The 18,103-nt window shown below is 34.6% G+C and overlaps 1 protein-coding gene and 1 long non-coding RNA gene across 2 annotated transcripts; both read left to right on the plus strand.

Moving 5' to 3' along the window:
- Positions 1-2,150: 2,150 nt before the first annotated feature.
- On the plus strand, positions 2,151-4,097 carry LOC130466207 (uncharacterized). Its single transcript, XR_008926218.1, has 3 exons — positions 2,151-2,287; positions 2,388-2,593; positions 3,813-4,097. It is a non-coding gene; the product is annotated as an uncharacterized lncRNA (long non-coding RNA).
- Positions 4,098-15,090: 10,993 nt separating this feature from the next.
- On the plus strand, positions 15,091-16,978 carry LOC110803013 (cytochrome P450 86A1). The gene has a single exon (XM_022008468.2). It carries the CDS (start codon positions 15,206-15,208, stop codon positions 16,790-16,792), a length of 1,587 nt encoding a protein of 528 aa, XP_021864160.1. The 5' UTR covers positions 15,091-15,205; the 3' UTR covers positions 16,793-16,978.
- Positions 16,979-18,103: the final 1,125 nt, after the last annotated feature.

Genomic DNA, 18,103 nt, shown 5'->3' on the forward strand with positions numbered 1-18,103 from the left:
TTATGGTACGCCAGTTAAGCACTTATGCTATGCTACTGTGCGCCGCAGGAATAATTTTAAAGTTTAAATTAGGGGTGACCAATCTAAGTATGGGTCGATGTAGATGTCGTATGAATTTTTATCAATGAATTAATTTGTTTATTAAAAAAAAAAATCTAAGTATGGGTCGGGTATCCTATAATCAATAGGACTATAGGAGGAGCCGTTCCGAGTTAATCTTAGTGATTGAGAGATTTTTTCAATTAAATGGCATTTTCGTAAATAATTGATGCTTTTATTACGAAAATGTCATTAAATGTGGGTTAAAGTATAGTGATATGTCATTAAATATGGGTCACATGTACGATCATAATTGTGTTTTCATAATACATCAATAACTATATAATATACAGTTAAAAGCTCACAATATACAATAAACTTTTACTAATAAACAATCCACAACTATAAATATACAGTCAATCACCTACCAATAAACAATATTCATTTTAGTAATTCATCAACAATCATAAAATATACAGCCAACGATAAGTGGTATACAATCAAAACCGAGTAATATGCAATCAATATAAATAACTACAAATATACAGTCAACGCCTAACATTATACCACCTACAATTTTCAAGCAAAATATTTTCTTTCGTAATATGCCAAACCGAGTAATATGCTATTTGATTGGAAATTTTTTCCAATCACTGAGATTAACTCGGAATTTCTCCTTTAGGAGTATTGTGTTCTGCTTCAATGTTGAAACTGATATCCATATGAACAAAACCGAATACATTCAGATATCCGAACTTCTGGTACCTAAATACTCCATATTCGGACCGTATAGGTAATATAATACGGAGTACTCCCTCCGTCCCTTAATACTCGCACCGACTTGACCGGTGCGGAGTTTAAGACATTTAAATTGACTTACTAATTTAATGGGTGTTAGTTGATAGTGGAGTATTTTTTTAATATAGTTAGTGGGAAATGGGTAAGAGGTGGAGAGTGGTGAGTGGGGGTGTGAATTTTTAAATGATTTTTTGTAGGGAATAGGGGTATATGTGGGGTTAGTAAGTAAGCGTGAGAAATAATATAATATTGGTATAAATTTCCATTTATAGAAACGATGCAAGTATTAAGGGACGGCCCGAAAAGGAAAGCGGTGCAAGTATTAAGGGACAGAGGGAGTATCAAATTTGAAAAGCTACACTTTATAACTAGAATTATATACCAAGAATATCATTCAACACTAATTACTAACAATATCTCATGATTTCGCCTATATTACTAAGAAAATTATCATTTACTCGCATTATAAAGTGATTAGTAAACATTATATTGCTTATGACTTTAAGCTTTTGGCAAAAGTTTTAAGTTGGAAAAAAAAAATATCAGATCGTTATTTAATATTTGTGTGAAATATTTTCAAAATCTATACTTATTAAAAGACGTTTGTAAGAAAGTCTATCACGTTATGTGGTGCTCTCCTTCCTTTATTAGACACATGTCATTTCATGTCATCCATGTATATTCTAAAAACTCATATTCAAATTCATGACCATTTTATTCAAATACTAATGACTTATCTACTTGATTATGTTATGCTACTAAGTACATGTTATTTTTTAAAATGAAATATTAATAAGTGATGATAAAACCAATAACGTAATAAGAGTATGAGTTAATTATGATTGTTGTTTTTTTTTTCTTCAAAAAATCATAGTTAAAGTTATCCAAGTAATGACACGGGGCATCGCACGAACCCCAAAACTAGTTATATATGTAACCGCAAATGATAGCCAAATTTTTGGATTGAGTAGCCATATCAGTTCGGATACTAACTTTTCGGATTGGGTATAGATCGGATTTCAGGTTTTTTATTTTTTGGATAATTTTACTCAAGCCCTAAAATAAAGTGGGATGCGAAATTTGAAAGGTGAGCAATTGAGCATAATTTCATTCACTTGGGCTTTTCATTGTTGTATAATTAATGTATGATAGACTGATACGGAGTAAGGTAATAATTAATATATAGATAGGTATGCACCTATCTATTTATGCATATGCAGTGAAACGACAACGTTTTTTTCATTTAATATCACCAACGAATTCAGCATATACTCATTTTTCTCTCTCCTCTGATCTCTCACCCTTTTCTCTCTCATCAAACCCCATTTTCTCTCTCCATTTTTGGCAACCATGGAGAATCACCGGCACCACCACCACCGTTGCTTCTTCGTCCTCTCCTCGTCCTTCTCGCCTCCTTCACCATGGCCGCACTCGCAGCTCCTCCTCATCCGTATCTCTCTCTTTCTCTCTCATTTGCTTCTCGAAGCTGCAATTGCTATTTTTGAGTTTTTGCTAATTAATTTGTGGTTTTTTTTAATTGTTTTGCTTAGGATGATGATGCTTTCGTCGGAGTTCCGATCTCTTAGTTGTATGTTCAGATCTACGTTTCTGTTAGGGTTTCGAAGGTTCATTTTCCGTGAAGCGATCTATTGGTAGGAGGATGTCGGAGGTTGATGAGGAGTCAAAGCAGGTGAACTATATGGTTGTTAGGGATGAGAATAACAATGTCAAGCTCGCGGAAGAGATCTTTGGTCAAGTATTCTCTGCTCCTTCACCCTATTAATTGATTTATTTAATTTATTTGCAAGTTTACTTTAATTGCACTCATTATTCAACTTAAAAATCAAAAGATGTGAAATAAAGAAATAGAGTGTGTGGTGCGGAGAATGAACTGTGTGTAAATGTACGTAATAAAATAATTGATAAAGATATATTTGGATAATATTAAGAACGAGGACCACATAATTAAGAAGAGTCATCGTCTAAATATTGTCATGTTCAATTTATAATTCATCATGTTCAACTTATAAAATATGATGTTCAATTTATAAAAGATGATGTTCACAAATAATAACACTTTTGTGTGAAGTTCAATCTATGAAGTCTCATGTTCAAATTACAGAGAATCTTGTCCAACTAAATCAACTTGTTAAAGCATGATATGTTCATAAATAAGATCATTTTTGTGTGATGTTCAGTTTCCCAAGTCTCATGTTCAACTTATAAAGAATCATGTTCAACTAAATTCAACTTATTAAAGAAATTAGTGATTTCTACTATTGGACTTCAAATTCCAGGAGTTATGAAATTGTTAACGTCATTTGCTTTGATAATATACACTGAGCATTTTGTGTAAGGCAGTGGACGATTGTAAGGATACTTTGTTTTTGGGTGTTTTCCTCGTAGGATAAATATGCCACTAAAAAAGTGATTTCCCGTTTAGTTTATAATTTATAATGTTCAACTAAATTCAATATAAAACTATGATATGTTCAACACTTTGTGTGATGTTCAGTTTCTAAAGTCCTTATGTTTAATTTATAAAAAATTATGCTCAACCAAATTTAACTTATAAAACTAATATTGTTTAATACTTTTATGTGATGTTCAGTTTCTCAAGTCTCATGTTCAATTTATAAAGAATTATGTACAGAATCATGTTCAACTAAAATGCAAGCAACGACAGTCATAAGAAAATGTTCATTATTCTATCAAAAGTGACGTTGTCTAAATATTGTCATGTTCAGTTTATAATTTATCATGTTCAACTTATAAAACATGATGTTCAATTTATAAAAGACGATGTTCAGAAATAAGAACACTTTTGTGTGATGTTCAGTTTCTCAAGTCTCATGTTCAAATTATAAAGAATTATGGTTCAATTAAATTCAACTTATTAAACTATAATAATTTCATAAATAAGAATAATTTTTTGTGATGTGTAGTTTCTCAAGTTTTATGTTCAACTTATACAGAACAATGTTCAACTAAAAACGTTATGATTTTCCCGCAAGAAGAAAAAAGTTAATAAGAATGCGACAACAACAAAAAGCTGATTTAGAAATGGAAGATATGATATTCAGAGAGGCTGCAAGAATTGAAGAAGAATTGAAGGCGGAGCAACCAAAAAAGAATCTGCAAATAAGGAAGAAGAAGAAAGAGAAAAGAGACTGTTGTAGCGAAAAAGGTGGAAGTCGAAAGGAAAGAATCATAAAAATTAGAAGCATAGAAAGAGAAAAGAGGCAACAACCTCTAAAATAGAGGAAGCAGTGAATGTTCATTAAATTACTTTAAATACCAATTTGTGTGTTTGCAGCTTACTCAAATAATGAGATTTTTTTTTTGTAAAACAAGCATGATCAAAAAGTAAAAAAAAAAAATTAAAAATTAAATTTTTTTTAAAAAAAACTTAAAGAGAGAAACATAATAATACACTAAAAAATGAAGGCTAAAAATGCTAAAACAAAACAGTTGCATGCCTGTTAGCGCATATGCATGCAAAATTGCATGCATAGCTATGCAGCCAAAAATTTGGGCGGAGTAAGGAGTAGTACGAAAATTAAAGATGGACTAGAAATTCAACTATAGTATCAAGGCCCAAGTATTTCTTTAACTAAAATAAGAAAGGGAAGAAGTTAAATATTACTTCCTCCGTCCCTTAATACTCGACCTGTTTTGACTGGACACGTTTGTCAATGCACAAATTTGACCACCAATTTCTTTAACTACATATTATAAAAACTTATATTACTATTTTGAAAATATATATTAAGACGAAGCCAACAATATATTATATACTAACATTTGTTTTCATATGCTAGAAATAAAATAGGGTCAAAGTGAATTATGTAAACAGTGCAAAAAGTCAAATCGGGTCGAGTGTTAAGGGACTGAGGGAGTACAAAGTTCCTTTAAAAAAAGTTATATTACAGAGTTTTATTTATTTATTTATTTATTTTATGGGGAAGAACAATATCATTAGTAATCAGCCATATGTTATCTACAATGATAAAATAGATCTGCCTACCGCAAATTTAGAGAAAATATTTAATTATTACAATCACAACAATTATACGTTTTGCATCCTAAAGCATCACTCGCATTCCAACGCTTTAACTTGACGCGAGTACTCGTACTTTAACTTGACGCGAGTAGTGATTTTCAAAGTTTTCACATCTTTTCAAGTAGAGCCCTTCGCAATCTGCGCTCGAATTGTTACGATCGACGAGTTGATGATAATCCCTAAAACCGTATCCAGTATCCTATAAAGAGATTAGTTGTTCATTAAATCATTAGTTTCAAAATGCAACGCATTACTAGGGGTAAAAGATCATTAACACATCAAAGGGGTAATATAATAAACCAAAATCATCCCTTGGACCCAACAAAAACTGAAATGACCAAATTGCAAGGAATGGTATGGAAAATAAAAAAATGGTATAAAATAAGAACAAATGTATATAGAATAATGGTGTTTTTTTTGTGAAAAATGGGGTTTTTATTTTTGTGAAAATGGCGTTTTTATCTCTCTTAAATGACTTAATTGCCCATTGATATATTTTTGCTCACACATATGTGAGTGTCGCTAATAATTAATGGCTACATACCTATGCACCTATCTCTAGATGCATAGGAGCCCAAACAACATCACATCATATACACATACTCATGTTTCTCTCACCTCTAACCTCTTAACATTTTCTCTCTCATCAAACCTCATTTTCTCTCTCCATTTTTAGTGCCCATGGCGAATCACCGGCGACACCACTGAAGGAAATAATGCCCTTGGTCCAAGTATGCATTCTATGTTAAGTCTAATAAATGCGGTTCAGTATTAATTAACAAGTTAATAATTCAGTGAGATCAAGTGAGCTGAATGCCTAGCTAGAGGCCGCTTCAGTTCAAGTGGAATTAATGATATTAATCCACAGCTTACTCTTGACTGAACCCGTAGGGTCACACAAATAGTACGTAAACGGATCAAGTATTTAATGGCATTAAATACTCCATCTATGAATATTCGGAACCGACGGATCTTGGTTTCAGTGGGAGCTAAGATCGTCACAGGCAAGAAATGAATACTCCGGAAACGATGATATTGTCGGAAACGGAAATATGGATCGTATCGGAAATATAAATATTATCCAAGTCGTAGATGTTGCCGGAAACGGAAACATGGTACGTATCGGAAAATATTATCGGAAATGGAAATATTGCCAGAATCGGAAAATAATTCCGGAAACGGAAATATTAAATATTTGTTCGAAACGGAAATTAATTCCGGAATCGGAAATATTAAATATTGTTCGTATCGGAAATGAATTCCGGAATCGGAAAATTTAATCGGAAGCGCATCGTACGAATAAGCATCGGACGAGGCCTGCCGGACGAGGCCCAGCACGAAGCCAGGCCATCGCCCAGCAAGCCAAGCGCGCCGCACAAACAGCCACGCCAGGCCCAGCGCAAGGCCAGGCCCAGCAGGCTGCGCAGCGCGCAGCGCGCGCGGGCGCTGCGTGGGCTGCTGCTCGCGCGCACGCATGGGGCCCATCGTGGCTGCCGTGCGTGTGTGTGCAAGTGTTTGTGTTCGTGCACGTTTCCTAAAACATGCAGAGTTCGGTTAATGATTAAATTCCTAATTCTATTTGATAAATTAATTAAATTAGAGTTCTTGTAGGATTCTAGGTTTAATTAATTTGTATCTGAATAGGATTTCGATTCCCTTTCCATACCCCTATAAATATGAGGCTAGGGCTCACAATTTATAACAAGTTTCAAAGTATTCAAAAAGTGAGTTTTTGAGAGAAAACTAAAACACACATCTTGCTCATAAAAGTGCCGAAATTTTCTAGTACCTTAAGGGCGATTCTAGTTGGTCAATCTTAAGGCGGATCCGGACGTGCTGTGGACTATCTACGGAGGGACGACACTTGGAGTCCTAAAAGACTTGTTCTTGTTCGGTTCGGGCGCAGCTAGGGAGGGCACGCAACAAAGAGTATGCATCTAAATTATGCTATATGATTATGTGTAAATAATATGTTGTCCTGGGTTAATGGTTGTTTCCGCATGATCTATGTAATGTCATATGTATCATAAACTAACAACCACCACCACCTCCATCGTAATATCACCAACAACTCATCGGCGTCGCCACCACCACCTCCATCACAATATCACTAACAACAATCGATTTTCTCGGCGATTTCTCTCAGCGATTACCTCCATCGCCGGCGTTTTGTTCATCTGCTTCTTCGTCCTCTAATTTCTCGCCTCCTTCACCATGGCCTCAACCAGCAATCTACATAAGAAGAGAGAGAAAGAACACAAGCCGTCATGCCTACTGTTAGGGTTGGTAGGGACCGAATTTTCGACGCTCTAAGCAAAACCTATGGTAAACTTGCGACATTTTCTCTTTAATACTGTCAATATTATAAATATCAATTGATTTTATTACCAGCGATTCCAACTCGATCTGAATATATTTCATATGCCAGATTTCTTTTTCTTCTTTAGTTCATGGTCAAGGCTTCGAGGATTAGGAATAATTTTAGCCGAAGGTGCTGTCAATTTTTGCAATTTTTTTGTAAAATATACAAAAGAAATTGATGATTTCTAATTGTTGAGCAATATATTAATTCAGATAGAGATGCACTGTTTAGGAAGTAGGAGTTACTAATCTCCATGATTTGATGATTAGGTGCAGACAGGCCAAACATGGATCAAAAAGTTGTTCTAATATCTAATGGGAAGAATATAGTCAATCAGAATAAGGATAGTCGCTTATTGTTTGATTTTGTGAAAAAGTGCCTAACCACCTACCGTTTACATAGACACTTTTGTGTGATGTTCAGTTTTTCAACTCTCGTGTTCAACTTATAAAGAATCGTGTTCAAAAAAATTTAACTTATAAAACTATGATATTTCAACACTTTGGTGTGATGTTCAATTTCTCAAAGTCTTATGTTCAATTTATACAAAATCATGTTCAACTAAATTTAACTTATAAAACTAATATATTTCAATACTTTTGAGTGATGTTCAGTTTTTCAAGTCTCATGTTCAACTTATAAAGAATTATGTACAATTAAATTTAACCTATAAAACTATGATATCTTCAACACGTTGTATGATGTTCAGTTTCTCAAGTCTTATGTTCAACTTTATATAGAATCATGTTCAACTAAAAGGCAAGCCGCAACAATAATAAGCAGATGTTCATTATTCTTTACTATAAAAGATCAGAAATGGCGTTGTCTAAATATTGTCATGTTCAGTTTATAATTCATCATGTTCCACATATAAAAGATGATGTTCACAAATAAGAAAATTTTTAGGTGACGTTCAATTTCTCAAGTCTCATGTTCAACTTATAAAGAATCATGTTCAACTAAATTAAACTTATAAAACTATGATATGTTCATAAATAAGAACATTTTCGTGTGATGTTCAGTTTCTCAAGTCATATGTTCAACTTATAAAACTATGATATGTACAATACTTTTGTGTGATATTCAGTTTCTCAAATCCTATATTCAACTTATACAAAATCACGTTTAACTAAATTTAACTTATTAAACTAATATATGTTTAATACTTTTCTGTGTTGTTCGGTTTCTCAAGCCTTATGTTCAACTTATACAAAATCATGTTCAACTAAATTTAACTTATAAAACTAATATATGTTCAATACCTTTGTGTGATGTTCAGTTTCTAAAGTCTTGTGTTCAACTTATATAAAATCATGTTCAACTAAATTCAACTTATTAAAACTAATATATGTTCAATAATTTTGTGTGATAGTTCAATTTCTTAAGTTTCATGTTCATAAATAAGGATATATATATATATATATATATATATATATATATATATATATATATATATATATATATATATATATATATATATATATATATATATATATGTTCGGATTTTTGGGTTTGTAAATTTAAATTATTGTTAAAATATTTAATACTCGATTCTGGAGTAAGTGTGTTTAAATCAATAATAGGTGATTTTTTTTTAGAAACTAAAAAAAAAAAATCACCTATTGTTCTTGGTTGTGTTCAATTTTTAAAACTCAATGTTCAGTTTTAGAAATTTAATGTTCATACTATGTTTGATATCCTGTCAAGTTTATTTTTAATTAAAAAATGTTCAATGTTCAATTTTCAGAACTTAACATGGAGGAAAAAAGACAGAGTCGAAGAAGAAGTGGAGGAGAAGTTGGTGAACTCAATCCGTTTGCAATTGATGGTAGAAAATTCATCGACGAGGAGGGGTAAATAAGAACTATTAAGATGGAGAAAAGTTGCAGAGGAGAGAGAAAGAATATAAAAGAAAGAGGAACATAGAAGAACAAAAAGATTCATCAATATTCATAATTTTTTATTTTTTTAGTTTTTTATTTTCGAATCTACTGAAATGTAACGTAGTGGTTAAACTTGTGCGGACGTATAAGAGTTCATGATATATTAATTAATATTATTTAATTAGCCTAAATTATTATTTTTCAAAAGAGAAATATGAAGAAGGATATTTTTTCATGTTCATTTTTTTAATCATCGTGTTCAATTTTAGCTGCTTCACCCAGCTCATATGCACCCAGCTCTGCATGCATAGGTATGCAGCCAAAAATCTGGGTGAGTGTCGCCTCGCTGAGCTTCACAAGGCCCAATTATCTCTTACTTAAACGTTGTGAATGCTCTATTTCTTTTGGTGCAAATGACTTTTTTACGGTAATATATACAAATTACAAATGTAGGAGAGAGATAATACTTTAAGAATTATTTTGACAACTGTTAGTGGTCTGTGGGCCGGCCCAACCCAAAGCCCGATCCAACACGAAAAGCCCGACCCGACCTGAGCACGAAAAAAGCACAGCCTGGCACAGGAACGAAATCGTAGGCCATGGTCGGGCCTGGGTCTTAATTTTTTGGAAAAAGCACGATAAGGCACGGCACGACAAAACACGTTAAATTTAGTAAAATTAGCCTTAGGCATGACGGGTCGACCTGCTCCGGCACAAAAGTCCGTGGGCTTGGGCCGGGCCTGTACCCTATTTGAACCTTTCTCCCCGGCCCGACACAATACGTTGTGGGCCTGTCATGGACCCGACCTGGTTAGGCCCATGTGGGCTCGGTTCGAAGCCCGACCCGGCCCGTCCCACGACCATCTTTAGTTGTAAGGTTGGCAGTAATAAAAGTATGAAGTACAAGTATCCATAGTAATAAAACTTCATCCCTAAACTTGTATTTTAATCCAACATTACTGGTTACTCGGACGATCACCGGCGGGTTTAGGGGCAGGCTTGGGTGGGGCATGGTTCGCCCCATCAGCCATAAAAACTATTGTTGATAATTTGTTTAATTTTCATATAATATAGGAAGGTTTTTCAATAGCTACAATAAAATGGTAGCCACCATAATTTTAGCAAATCTCAACCCTTTAATTTTAAGAATAAATCTAATCCGCTTATTTATTTAATCATAAAAATAAATAAAAAATAAAAAACAAAAACAAAAAACTGCGTTTCAAAAAAAAGAAAAAGAAAAGAAAAGGCACAGTTATTCAAAACTAGACCTGGTTATTGGACAGGGTAGTCCAATGGATATTGGGTTAGGGTCAAGTTAATAGGGCTTTTATTGGGCAGGGCTCTTATTGGACAGGGCCTTTATTGGACAGGGTCATTATAGGGTCAAACTTATACTACAATTATTTTGAAAATTAAAATAGTAATGATACAAAAAATTACGTGTATAGCTTCGTATTTACTTTTACTTGCACATGGCTCTTTTGTTTTTCATTTTTCATTGATCGTTTATTGACCCGCCCACTAATGACCCGCTATTGACCCGCGACCCGCTTTTGACCCGCCCATTATCGACCCGCTAAAAATGACCCTTTCAATACCCGACCCTCTTTTGACCCGCACCGACCCTGACCCGCCCCGCCCGATAACCAGGTCTATTCAAAACCACATTATCAATCAAATACTACCATCGTTATTCATCATATTCTCTCATCCACCCAACAATCACCCCGTATTAATACAAATCATCCTACTTTGAGAACCAACGCACTATTAAGATCTTCTTAAAAAGAAAACAAACCGTTTTTGGAGGTTAATTAATTTTTAATTTTTAATTTTCTTCAAAAGTCAAGTCAACAAAAATAAATGGTGTAGATTTCGTGTATCAAAATATAAGGTCGAGATTAAAAGCTTGTAGTGGCTACCAAATTAATGTAGCTATTGTAAAATTATCCTATAATATAATATGTAGGTAATAAGTACGGAGGGAGTAATCATTAAAGTGTTTGATCTTGTAGGGTAATAAGATTGATAGTGGTTGTAATCATAGGCAATAGTAGGACAAAATAGTAATTTTGATCCCCTTTCTCAAAACTATAGTTGCAAAAAGCTCTTATATTGAGCTTTTTCAAAAATAGCTTTTTCACCTCAAGACTCTTTTCCATTCCTCTCGTAACCAACTCTCAATTAGCTTTTTCCAAAGGTCATACCTCTAATTCATCCCAAAAAGCACCTTTTCCCTCAAATCTCTCACAACCAAACAACCCCTATAAAAATATGTAAATAAGGTATTCGATATATAGAAGGAAATAAATTAGAATATTAAGATTTTTATACTTTTTTTTGAAATATGTATAATAGGTTATATAATTTAATTATTTTAGTTTCCAATTTAAATCATGACACATAAGCATGTCATATCATCTTTGTAAAACGGTTTAAAGATGGCATATTGCGACCTTTATCATTTTCGAAAAAACAAATAGTTTTTCAACAACCACATAAAATTAAAGTTGCAATGTTATGTCATGAACAAAATTTAATTTACTACGTAAGTGTTTACATATATAATTACTTCATAGTAAAAAAGTACTACGTAGTAAAATTAAATATTCATCTATTTCAACTTAAATACTTTTATAAAAACCCTAATTTTCTAGGGGCTATCACCAACCATTAGGTTGATAGTAAGCCCCCTTTTTTCTTGTTTTTCATAGCTTTTGATTTCATGTTCGGAATAAAAACTCCATTCTCTCCCTACTGGAGAGCTTTTTTACCCAATTATTGGGTTTTATCTCTCTCCTTGTGAGAGTTTGGGGCCATGTTTTTAATTTCGCAGGAAAAGTTGATTTATTGATGAAGATTTGTGCGGGGTTACAACGGATGTCGTTCTTACGTCTACAATCAAATGAATCAGATTTAATTCAATACCAAAGCTACAACAGATCGAAAGACCCCTCTTTGAAGGCTGTATCAAACAGCGATGTGAAAGAGGGTATTCATCATTGTCAGATCTCATCTACAACGATCGTGGTTTTGCCGGATTAGAATTTTGTTTGATCTAAATTGTTTTGTATTTTTTAGTTTTGATTTCTATTATAGATGTCGTATGAATATTTTATCAAGGAACTAATTTTTACCTTAAAAAAAAAAAACTTAAATACTTTTATATGGAGTAATAAAATTATAAAATGCAACAAGGGCGAACAAAGTTGCTGATGGCAAAGAAATGCAGGACTGCTGTAGACACTAATTATGATAGACCTCCTTAAACGAAGTATATGGTTCTCTACTTGCATAATTGCATCTAAAAAGATAAAATAAAATGCAACAATGGTTAGTTAATTTGGTAAGACTTAAAATTCAATACTTGCTGGTTACGGAGTATATGTTTAAATCTTTATATAGGCGCATTTTTCCAAGGTGCTAAACCATAAATTAGGGAAGGATAACAAATGAATGAACCGATAATGATCACCATTAGAAAATGTTACCGGCCTCATCCCGCTCACAAAATGAAGTACCTCTTCCGTTTTGGAAATATCACATAATTTGTTTTTTACACTATTCACACAACGACTTTGACCATTATTTGTGATTCGTACGTAAGGAAATGTTAGTCGTGTGGGGTCATGGTAGATTCACATCGATATATATTTTCTAAATATTAATTTTTTATAATTTTTAATTTCACACGATTTAAATATTAAGAGTCAAAGTAATAGTTAGAAGAGTAAAAGTCAACTATAATGCGATATTTTCGAAGAGGAGGAAGTATATAACTATATTATGTCACTGGCGTCTCCAAGACTTTAAGCCGTTTAAGGATGGTCTAACGTTTAAAACGAAGAGTACAAAATTAGCTAAGAAGCTGTTGATCTTGAATTGATAAATATGCTTAGGACTACGACTATCAACAGCTAAGAAGCCAATAAGTTTGTGGTCTTACTAACTTTTGTAGGCAATATTAGTTTGGTGGGACAATTCCTCTAATAAAGGCAAGCATATAACTTGTTGAGTCCAATTTACTTGCACTTAGTTAATTAAGTTTCTTCTATTATTGGGCATTATCTTTAAATTAAAAAATAATAATAATAGTTTCAAATTCAATAAGTTCAGCAAGTCTATATACGGAGTATGTTTCAGTCAAGTTTAACAAGTTTTATTCAGGTCCAATAAATTCAAATTAAATCCAACAGAGTGAACCAAACCTGAATTTTAACCGACCCGAAAATTATCCTATCCGAACTTGACCCCAAACTCGAGATTAACTGCTACAAACCTGACTATATAAGACCCAAACCCGAAATTGAACCCGACCCGAACATGACTCGACCTGAACCCGACTTGTACCCGAAATGAGAAAAAAACCCGACATGACTCGACCGAAAACCAACCTGACCTGCACCCCGAATGATAAAGTGACCCGACACGATCCGACCTGTTCGTGACCTGAGACCCGAGACCCGAGATGATTTGACCCAATGACCTGTTTTGACAGCTCTAAGGAGGAGGGGAACGTACGGGGTTGGGGTAGGGTAGGACAAACATTAAAGTTGTTTATATGAACTAATTAATTTTAATATGTGCATGTCGAAGACCAATATATATGAAAACTGAAAAGTCTTACTAAGTGTATTATTAGATTCTTTTCATTCAAGTAATTCAACATGTGTATATATGTAGTTAGATTTATTTCAAATATAATTAGTTATGCGCCAATCTATATAGTCGGAATATTATTTTTTTCTCATTTACAAGCGACACATTTCATACGGAGTATATATGTTGAACAAGGGTCGTCCTCGTCCATGATGATGCATGAATTGATGATTGATATATGGCGATAAGAATTACTTTGTATGATTGATCAAACCACATGTTAACACTATAACGGCCTTAAAATTGGAAGTGTTCCACTGTTCCATGTAGCTATACATTTATACAGTGTTCCATATCTTCCAGCCCTCAAATTTCCATAGCAAAGTAGAGACAAATTAAAGGCCTTGACACAAGTCGAGTCAAGCAAATATAGTTAAAGGATGTCTCACATGATTTAAAGGTTTTGTCTCATTTGTATGTCCAATTCATCAATAAAGATTAAAGACTATTCAATATTCTTGTACACGCCAAAACAACAAGGTCCTTCAGGTTTGATCGTAAGACCCCTCTTTGATCTTACAAGATTCCTTTTTATCCAATTTTCCCAAGACTATTCAATATTCTTCTACCTGCATAAACAAGGAAGTCATGATACTTTTCAATACTAAAGTTAATTTTTAATTTAAGATTGAGAAAACATACTGACATTAATTAACTTATTGGTACTTCTTATTTACTACTCCCTCCGTCCCGGAATACTCGACCCGCTTTGACCGGCATATAGTTTAAGGGACTTGAATTGACTTATTTAATTTAATAGGTAGTAGTTGATAATGGGGTATTATTTTAATGTAGTTAGTAGAAAATGTGTAAAGGGGTGGGGTTGGGGAGAGTAGGGGTTGAATTTTTAATTATTTTTTGTATGGAGTAGGGGATAGGTGGCCGGGTTAATAGGGGTGGAGTGAGAAATAATATAATATTGTTAGAATATTTCCATTTTTAGAAACAGGTCAAGTATTAAGGGACGGCCCGATAAGAAAAACAGGTCAAGTAATCCGGGACGGAGGGAGTACTCCGTAGAATACTATAATCACCCAAAAGTTCTTCAATGTTGTACTAGTAGCTAATCTAACTTACACCTCACACTTCTTCGAGTTACCATTACTTGCCTATTGATTTCTTACACGACTAGAAAAAACCAAAAGGCATATGCAAATATAATGAATAACCTCAATCCTCAAAATTTACACAAAAAATATTTCTCAACAACTTTTCCTAAACACCTTTTCCACAATTCATAACTTTATTCCCATCCTATATATTAAACCCCCCCTTACTCTCACACTTCTCACATCATTACTTTTAACTCTTCTCTCGATCTCCCCCCTAAACAAAGACCCATAACTTAAAGCTTATTACCACAACTAAATTATCACAAACTCCACATTAAAAAAGAAAATGGACACCATGCAAATGCAAGTCTTTATAGGCATTGTGGCCATGGTATCAGTCTATATGTTATGGTTCTCTCACTTGTCTAAACGTCTGAATACAGGTCCAAACCTATGGCCTCTTATTGGAAGCCTCCCATATCTATTCAAGAACCGACACCGCCTCCATGACTGGATGGCCGGGAATCTCCGGCGAACCAGTGGGGCCGCCACATACCAAACATGCACCATAGCCTTACCTTTCTTGGCATACAAGCAAGGGTTTTACACGGTTACGTGCCACCCCAAAAATATAGAGCATATTCTTCGTACTCGGTTCGATAATTACCCCAAAGGCCCACAATGGCAAGCAGCCTTTCATGATTTACTAGGCCAAGGCATTTTTAACAGCGACGGTGAAACTTGGCTTTTACAACGTAAAACCGCTGCCCTAGAGTTTACTACAAGGACTCTACGTCAAGCCATGAACCGGTGGGTGAACCGGACTATTAGAACCCGGCTATGGAAGATTTTGGAAACCGCTGAAAATGAGAAAAAACCGGTTGATTTACAAGACTTGCTTCTTAGGCTTACTTTCGACAATATTTGTGGGTTGACTTTTGGGAAGGACCCGATGACTTTATCACCGGGTCTACCCGATAACCCGTTTTCATCGGCTTTTGACTCAGCTACCGAGTCTACCCTCCAGAGGCTACTATACCCAGGTTTTTTATGGAGGTTAAAAAAGATATTTCAAATAGGAGCTGAAAAAAGATTACAAAACAGCTTACAAGTTGTGGAAAATTACATGTCAGGAGCACTTAACGCAAGAAAAGAGAACCCTTCTGATGATCTACTTTCAAGGTTCATGAACAAGAGAGATCAAAACGGCAACGTTTTCGCCGACGATGTCCTTAAACGCATCGCTTTGAACTTCGTCCTAGCTGGGCGTGACACGTCATCCGTTGCCCTGAGCTGGTTCTTCTGGCTTGTGATGAATCACCCTGAGATTGAAGCAAAGATCATCGATGAAATATCAACGGTTCTTAAGCAGACACGTGGCGACGACTCCGAAAAATGGGTCCGTGAACCACTTGAGTTTGATGAAGCTGATAAACTGGTTTATCTCAAGGCCGCATTAGCTGAGACTTTACGATTATACCCCTCCGTCCCGGAGGACTTCAAGTACGTTGTAAACGACGACGTTTTGCCAGATGGGACTATAGTTCCAGCGGGGTCCACAGTGACGTACTCGATCTACTCCGTAGGGAGAATGAAAACGGTTTGGGGAGAAGATTGCATGGAGTTTAGACCGGAGAGGTGGTTGAGTGAACCGGTATCTGGTTCAGGTTACCGGTTTGAACCGCCAAAGGATGGGTATAAGTTTGTGGCCTTTAATGCAGGCCCAAGAACTTGTCTAGGGAAAGAGTTGGCTTACTTGCAGATGAAATCTGTGGCTTCTGCTGTGTTGCTCCGGTACCGGTTATTGCCGGTTCCCGGTCATCGGGTGGAGCAGAAGATGTCTTTGACTCTGTTTATGAAGAATGGACTCCAGGTTTATGTTGAGCCTAGAGAGCTCAAGGGTGGTGCTAGTGAAGTGGCTACCTGTGCGTAGCGATATTGGGGGCATTTTCGTCCTTTTCAAATGTTCAAAGAAGTTTTATTTTATTACAATCATAAAAATTATGCATTTTGTTTTAATTTTTACATCTGTGTATGCTCTATACTATAATGTTTTGATTTGTAATATTTGTTGTTTCTATATGAATTAAGTTCTTAAAATGAGATTAATTTGTATTCAGTAATTTGTTGTTATATGATAGATTCTTTTGTTGATAGTCGTAGTGCATTTTACATAAATGAAGTCCGAGTGCATTTTTACATAAATGATGTCATGAGTCCGAGTGCATTTTACATAAATGAAGTCCGAGTGCATTTTTACATAAATGATGTCATGAGTAATGTATACACGTTCAATAGTTGAAGTTTGGCCTTACTATCAGTCTATCACTGAACTCACGTGTAAATGTGTAATAATTCTAGTGACATCTTAAATAGTTGGATTATCTCTTTCAAATTATTCTAGTAGTACATCAGGGGATGACATGTGAAATCTTCATGAAATGTCCCCGAATTTTAACGTAATTCACTAAATGCCTCTCGACTTTCAGAAATTCACCAAATGCCCCTTACAAATGACTCAATACCCAAAATACCTTACTAATGAAGCGCCGTTAGTCATCCGTTAACCTAATTTTCAAATTTACCAAATATCCCTATTTTAATACTCCCTCCGTCCCGGAATACTTGACCTGTTTTCCTTATCGGGCCGTCCCTTAATACTTGACCTGTTTCTAAAAATGGAAATATTCTAACAATATTATATTATTTCTCACTCCACCCCTATTAACCCACCTACCCCCTACTCCATACAAAAAATAATTAAAAATTCAACCCCTACTCTCCCCAAACCCCACCCCTTTACCCATTTTCCACTAACTACATTAAAATAATACCCCACTATCAACTACTACCTATTAAATTAAATAAGTCAATTCAAGTCCCTTAAACTCTGTGCCGGTCAAACCGGGTCGAGTATTCCGGGACGGAGGGAGTACTTATTTCACCAAATACCCCTATTCTGAAACTTAATTAACCAAATACCCATAGCTTAAAATTACCCATTTTGATGCTCCACGGCTAGTTTTTGTGTTTGAAACTGTTGCTTATTGTTTGCTTGTAAATACCCCTTTTTCTGATGGCTTATTGTAGTTTTCCTATTGCTTTGTTAACTTTATATCATTTTTGTGAGTCCACACATGTTAGAGTCCCAAACAAATTTTGTTATTGTGAGAGAAATTTTGCCATCTGAATTTCTGCATACGTATCAGAGTAAAAATAAATAATAAAAAAACGCATTTTACAC

This window comes from Spinacia oleracea, chromosome 1 (genome assembly GCF_020520425.1).
Source record: "Spinacia oleracea cultivar Varoflay chromosome 1, BTI_SOV_V1, whole genome shotgun sequence".
NCBI classification, from domain to species: Eukaryota; Viridiplantae; Streptophyta; class Magnoliopsida; order Caryophyllales; family Amaranthaceae; genus Spinacia; species Spinacia oleracea.

What these genes read in the sequence shown, in the direction of transcription:
- LOC110803013 (XM_022008468.2), top strand. Translation starts at nt 15,206, where the DNA reads ATGGACACCATGCAAATGCAAGTCTTTATAGGCATTGTGGCCATGGTA.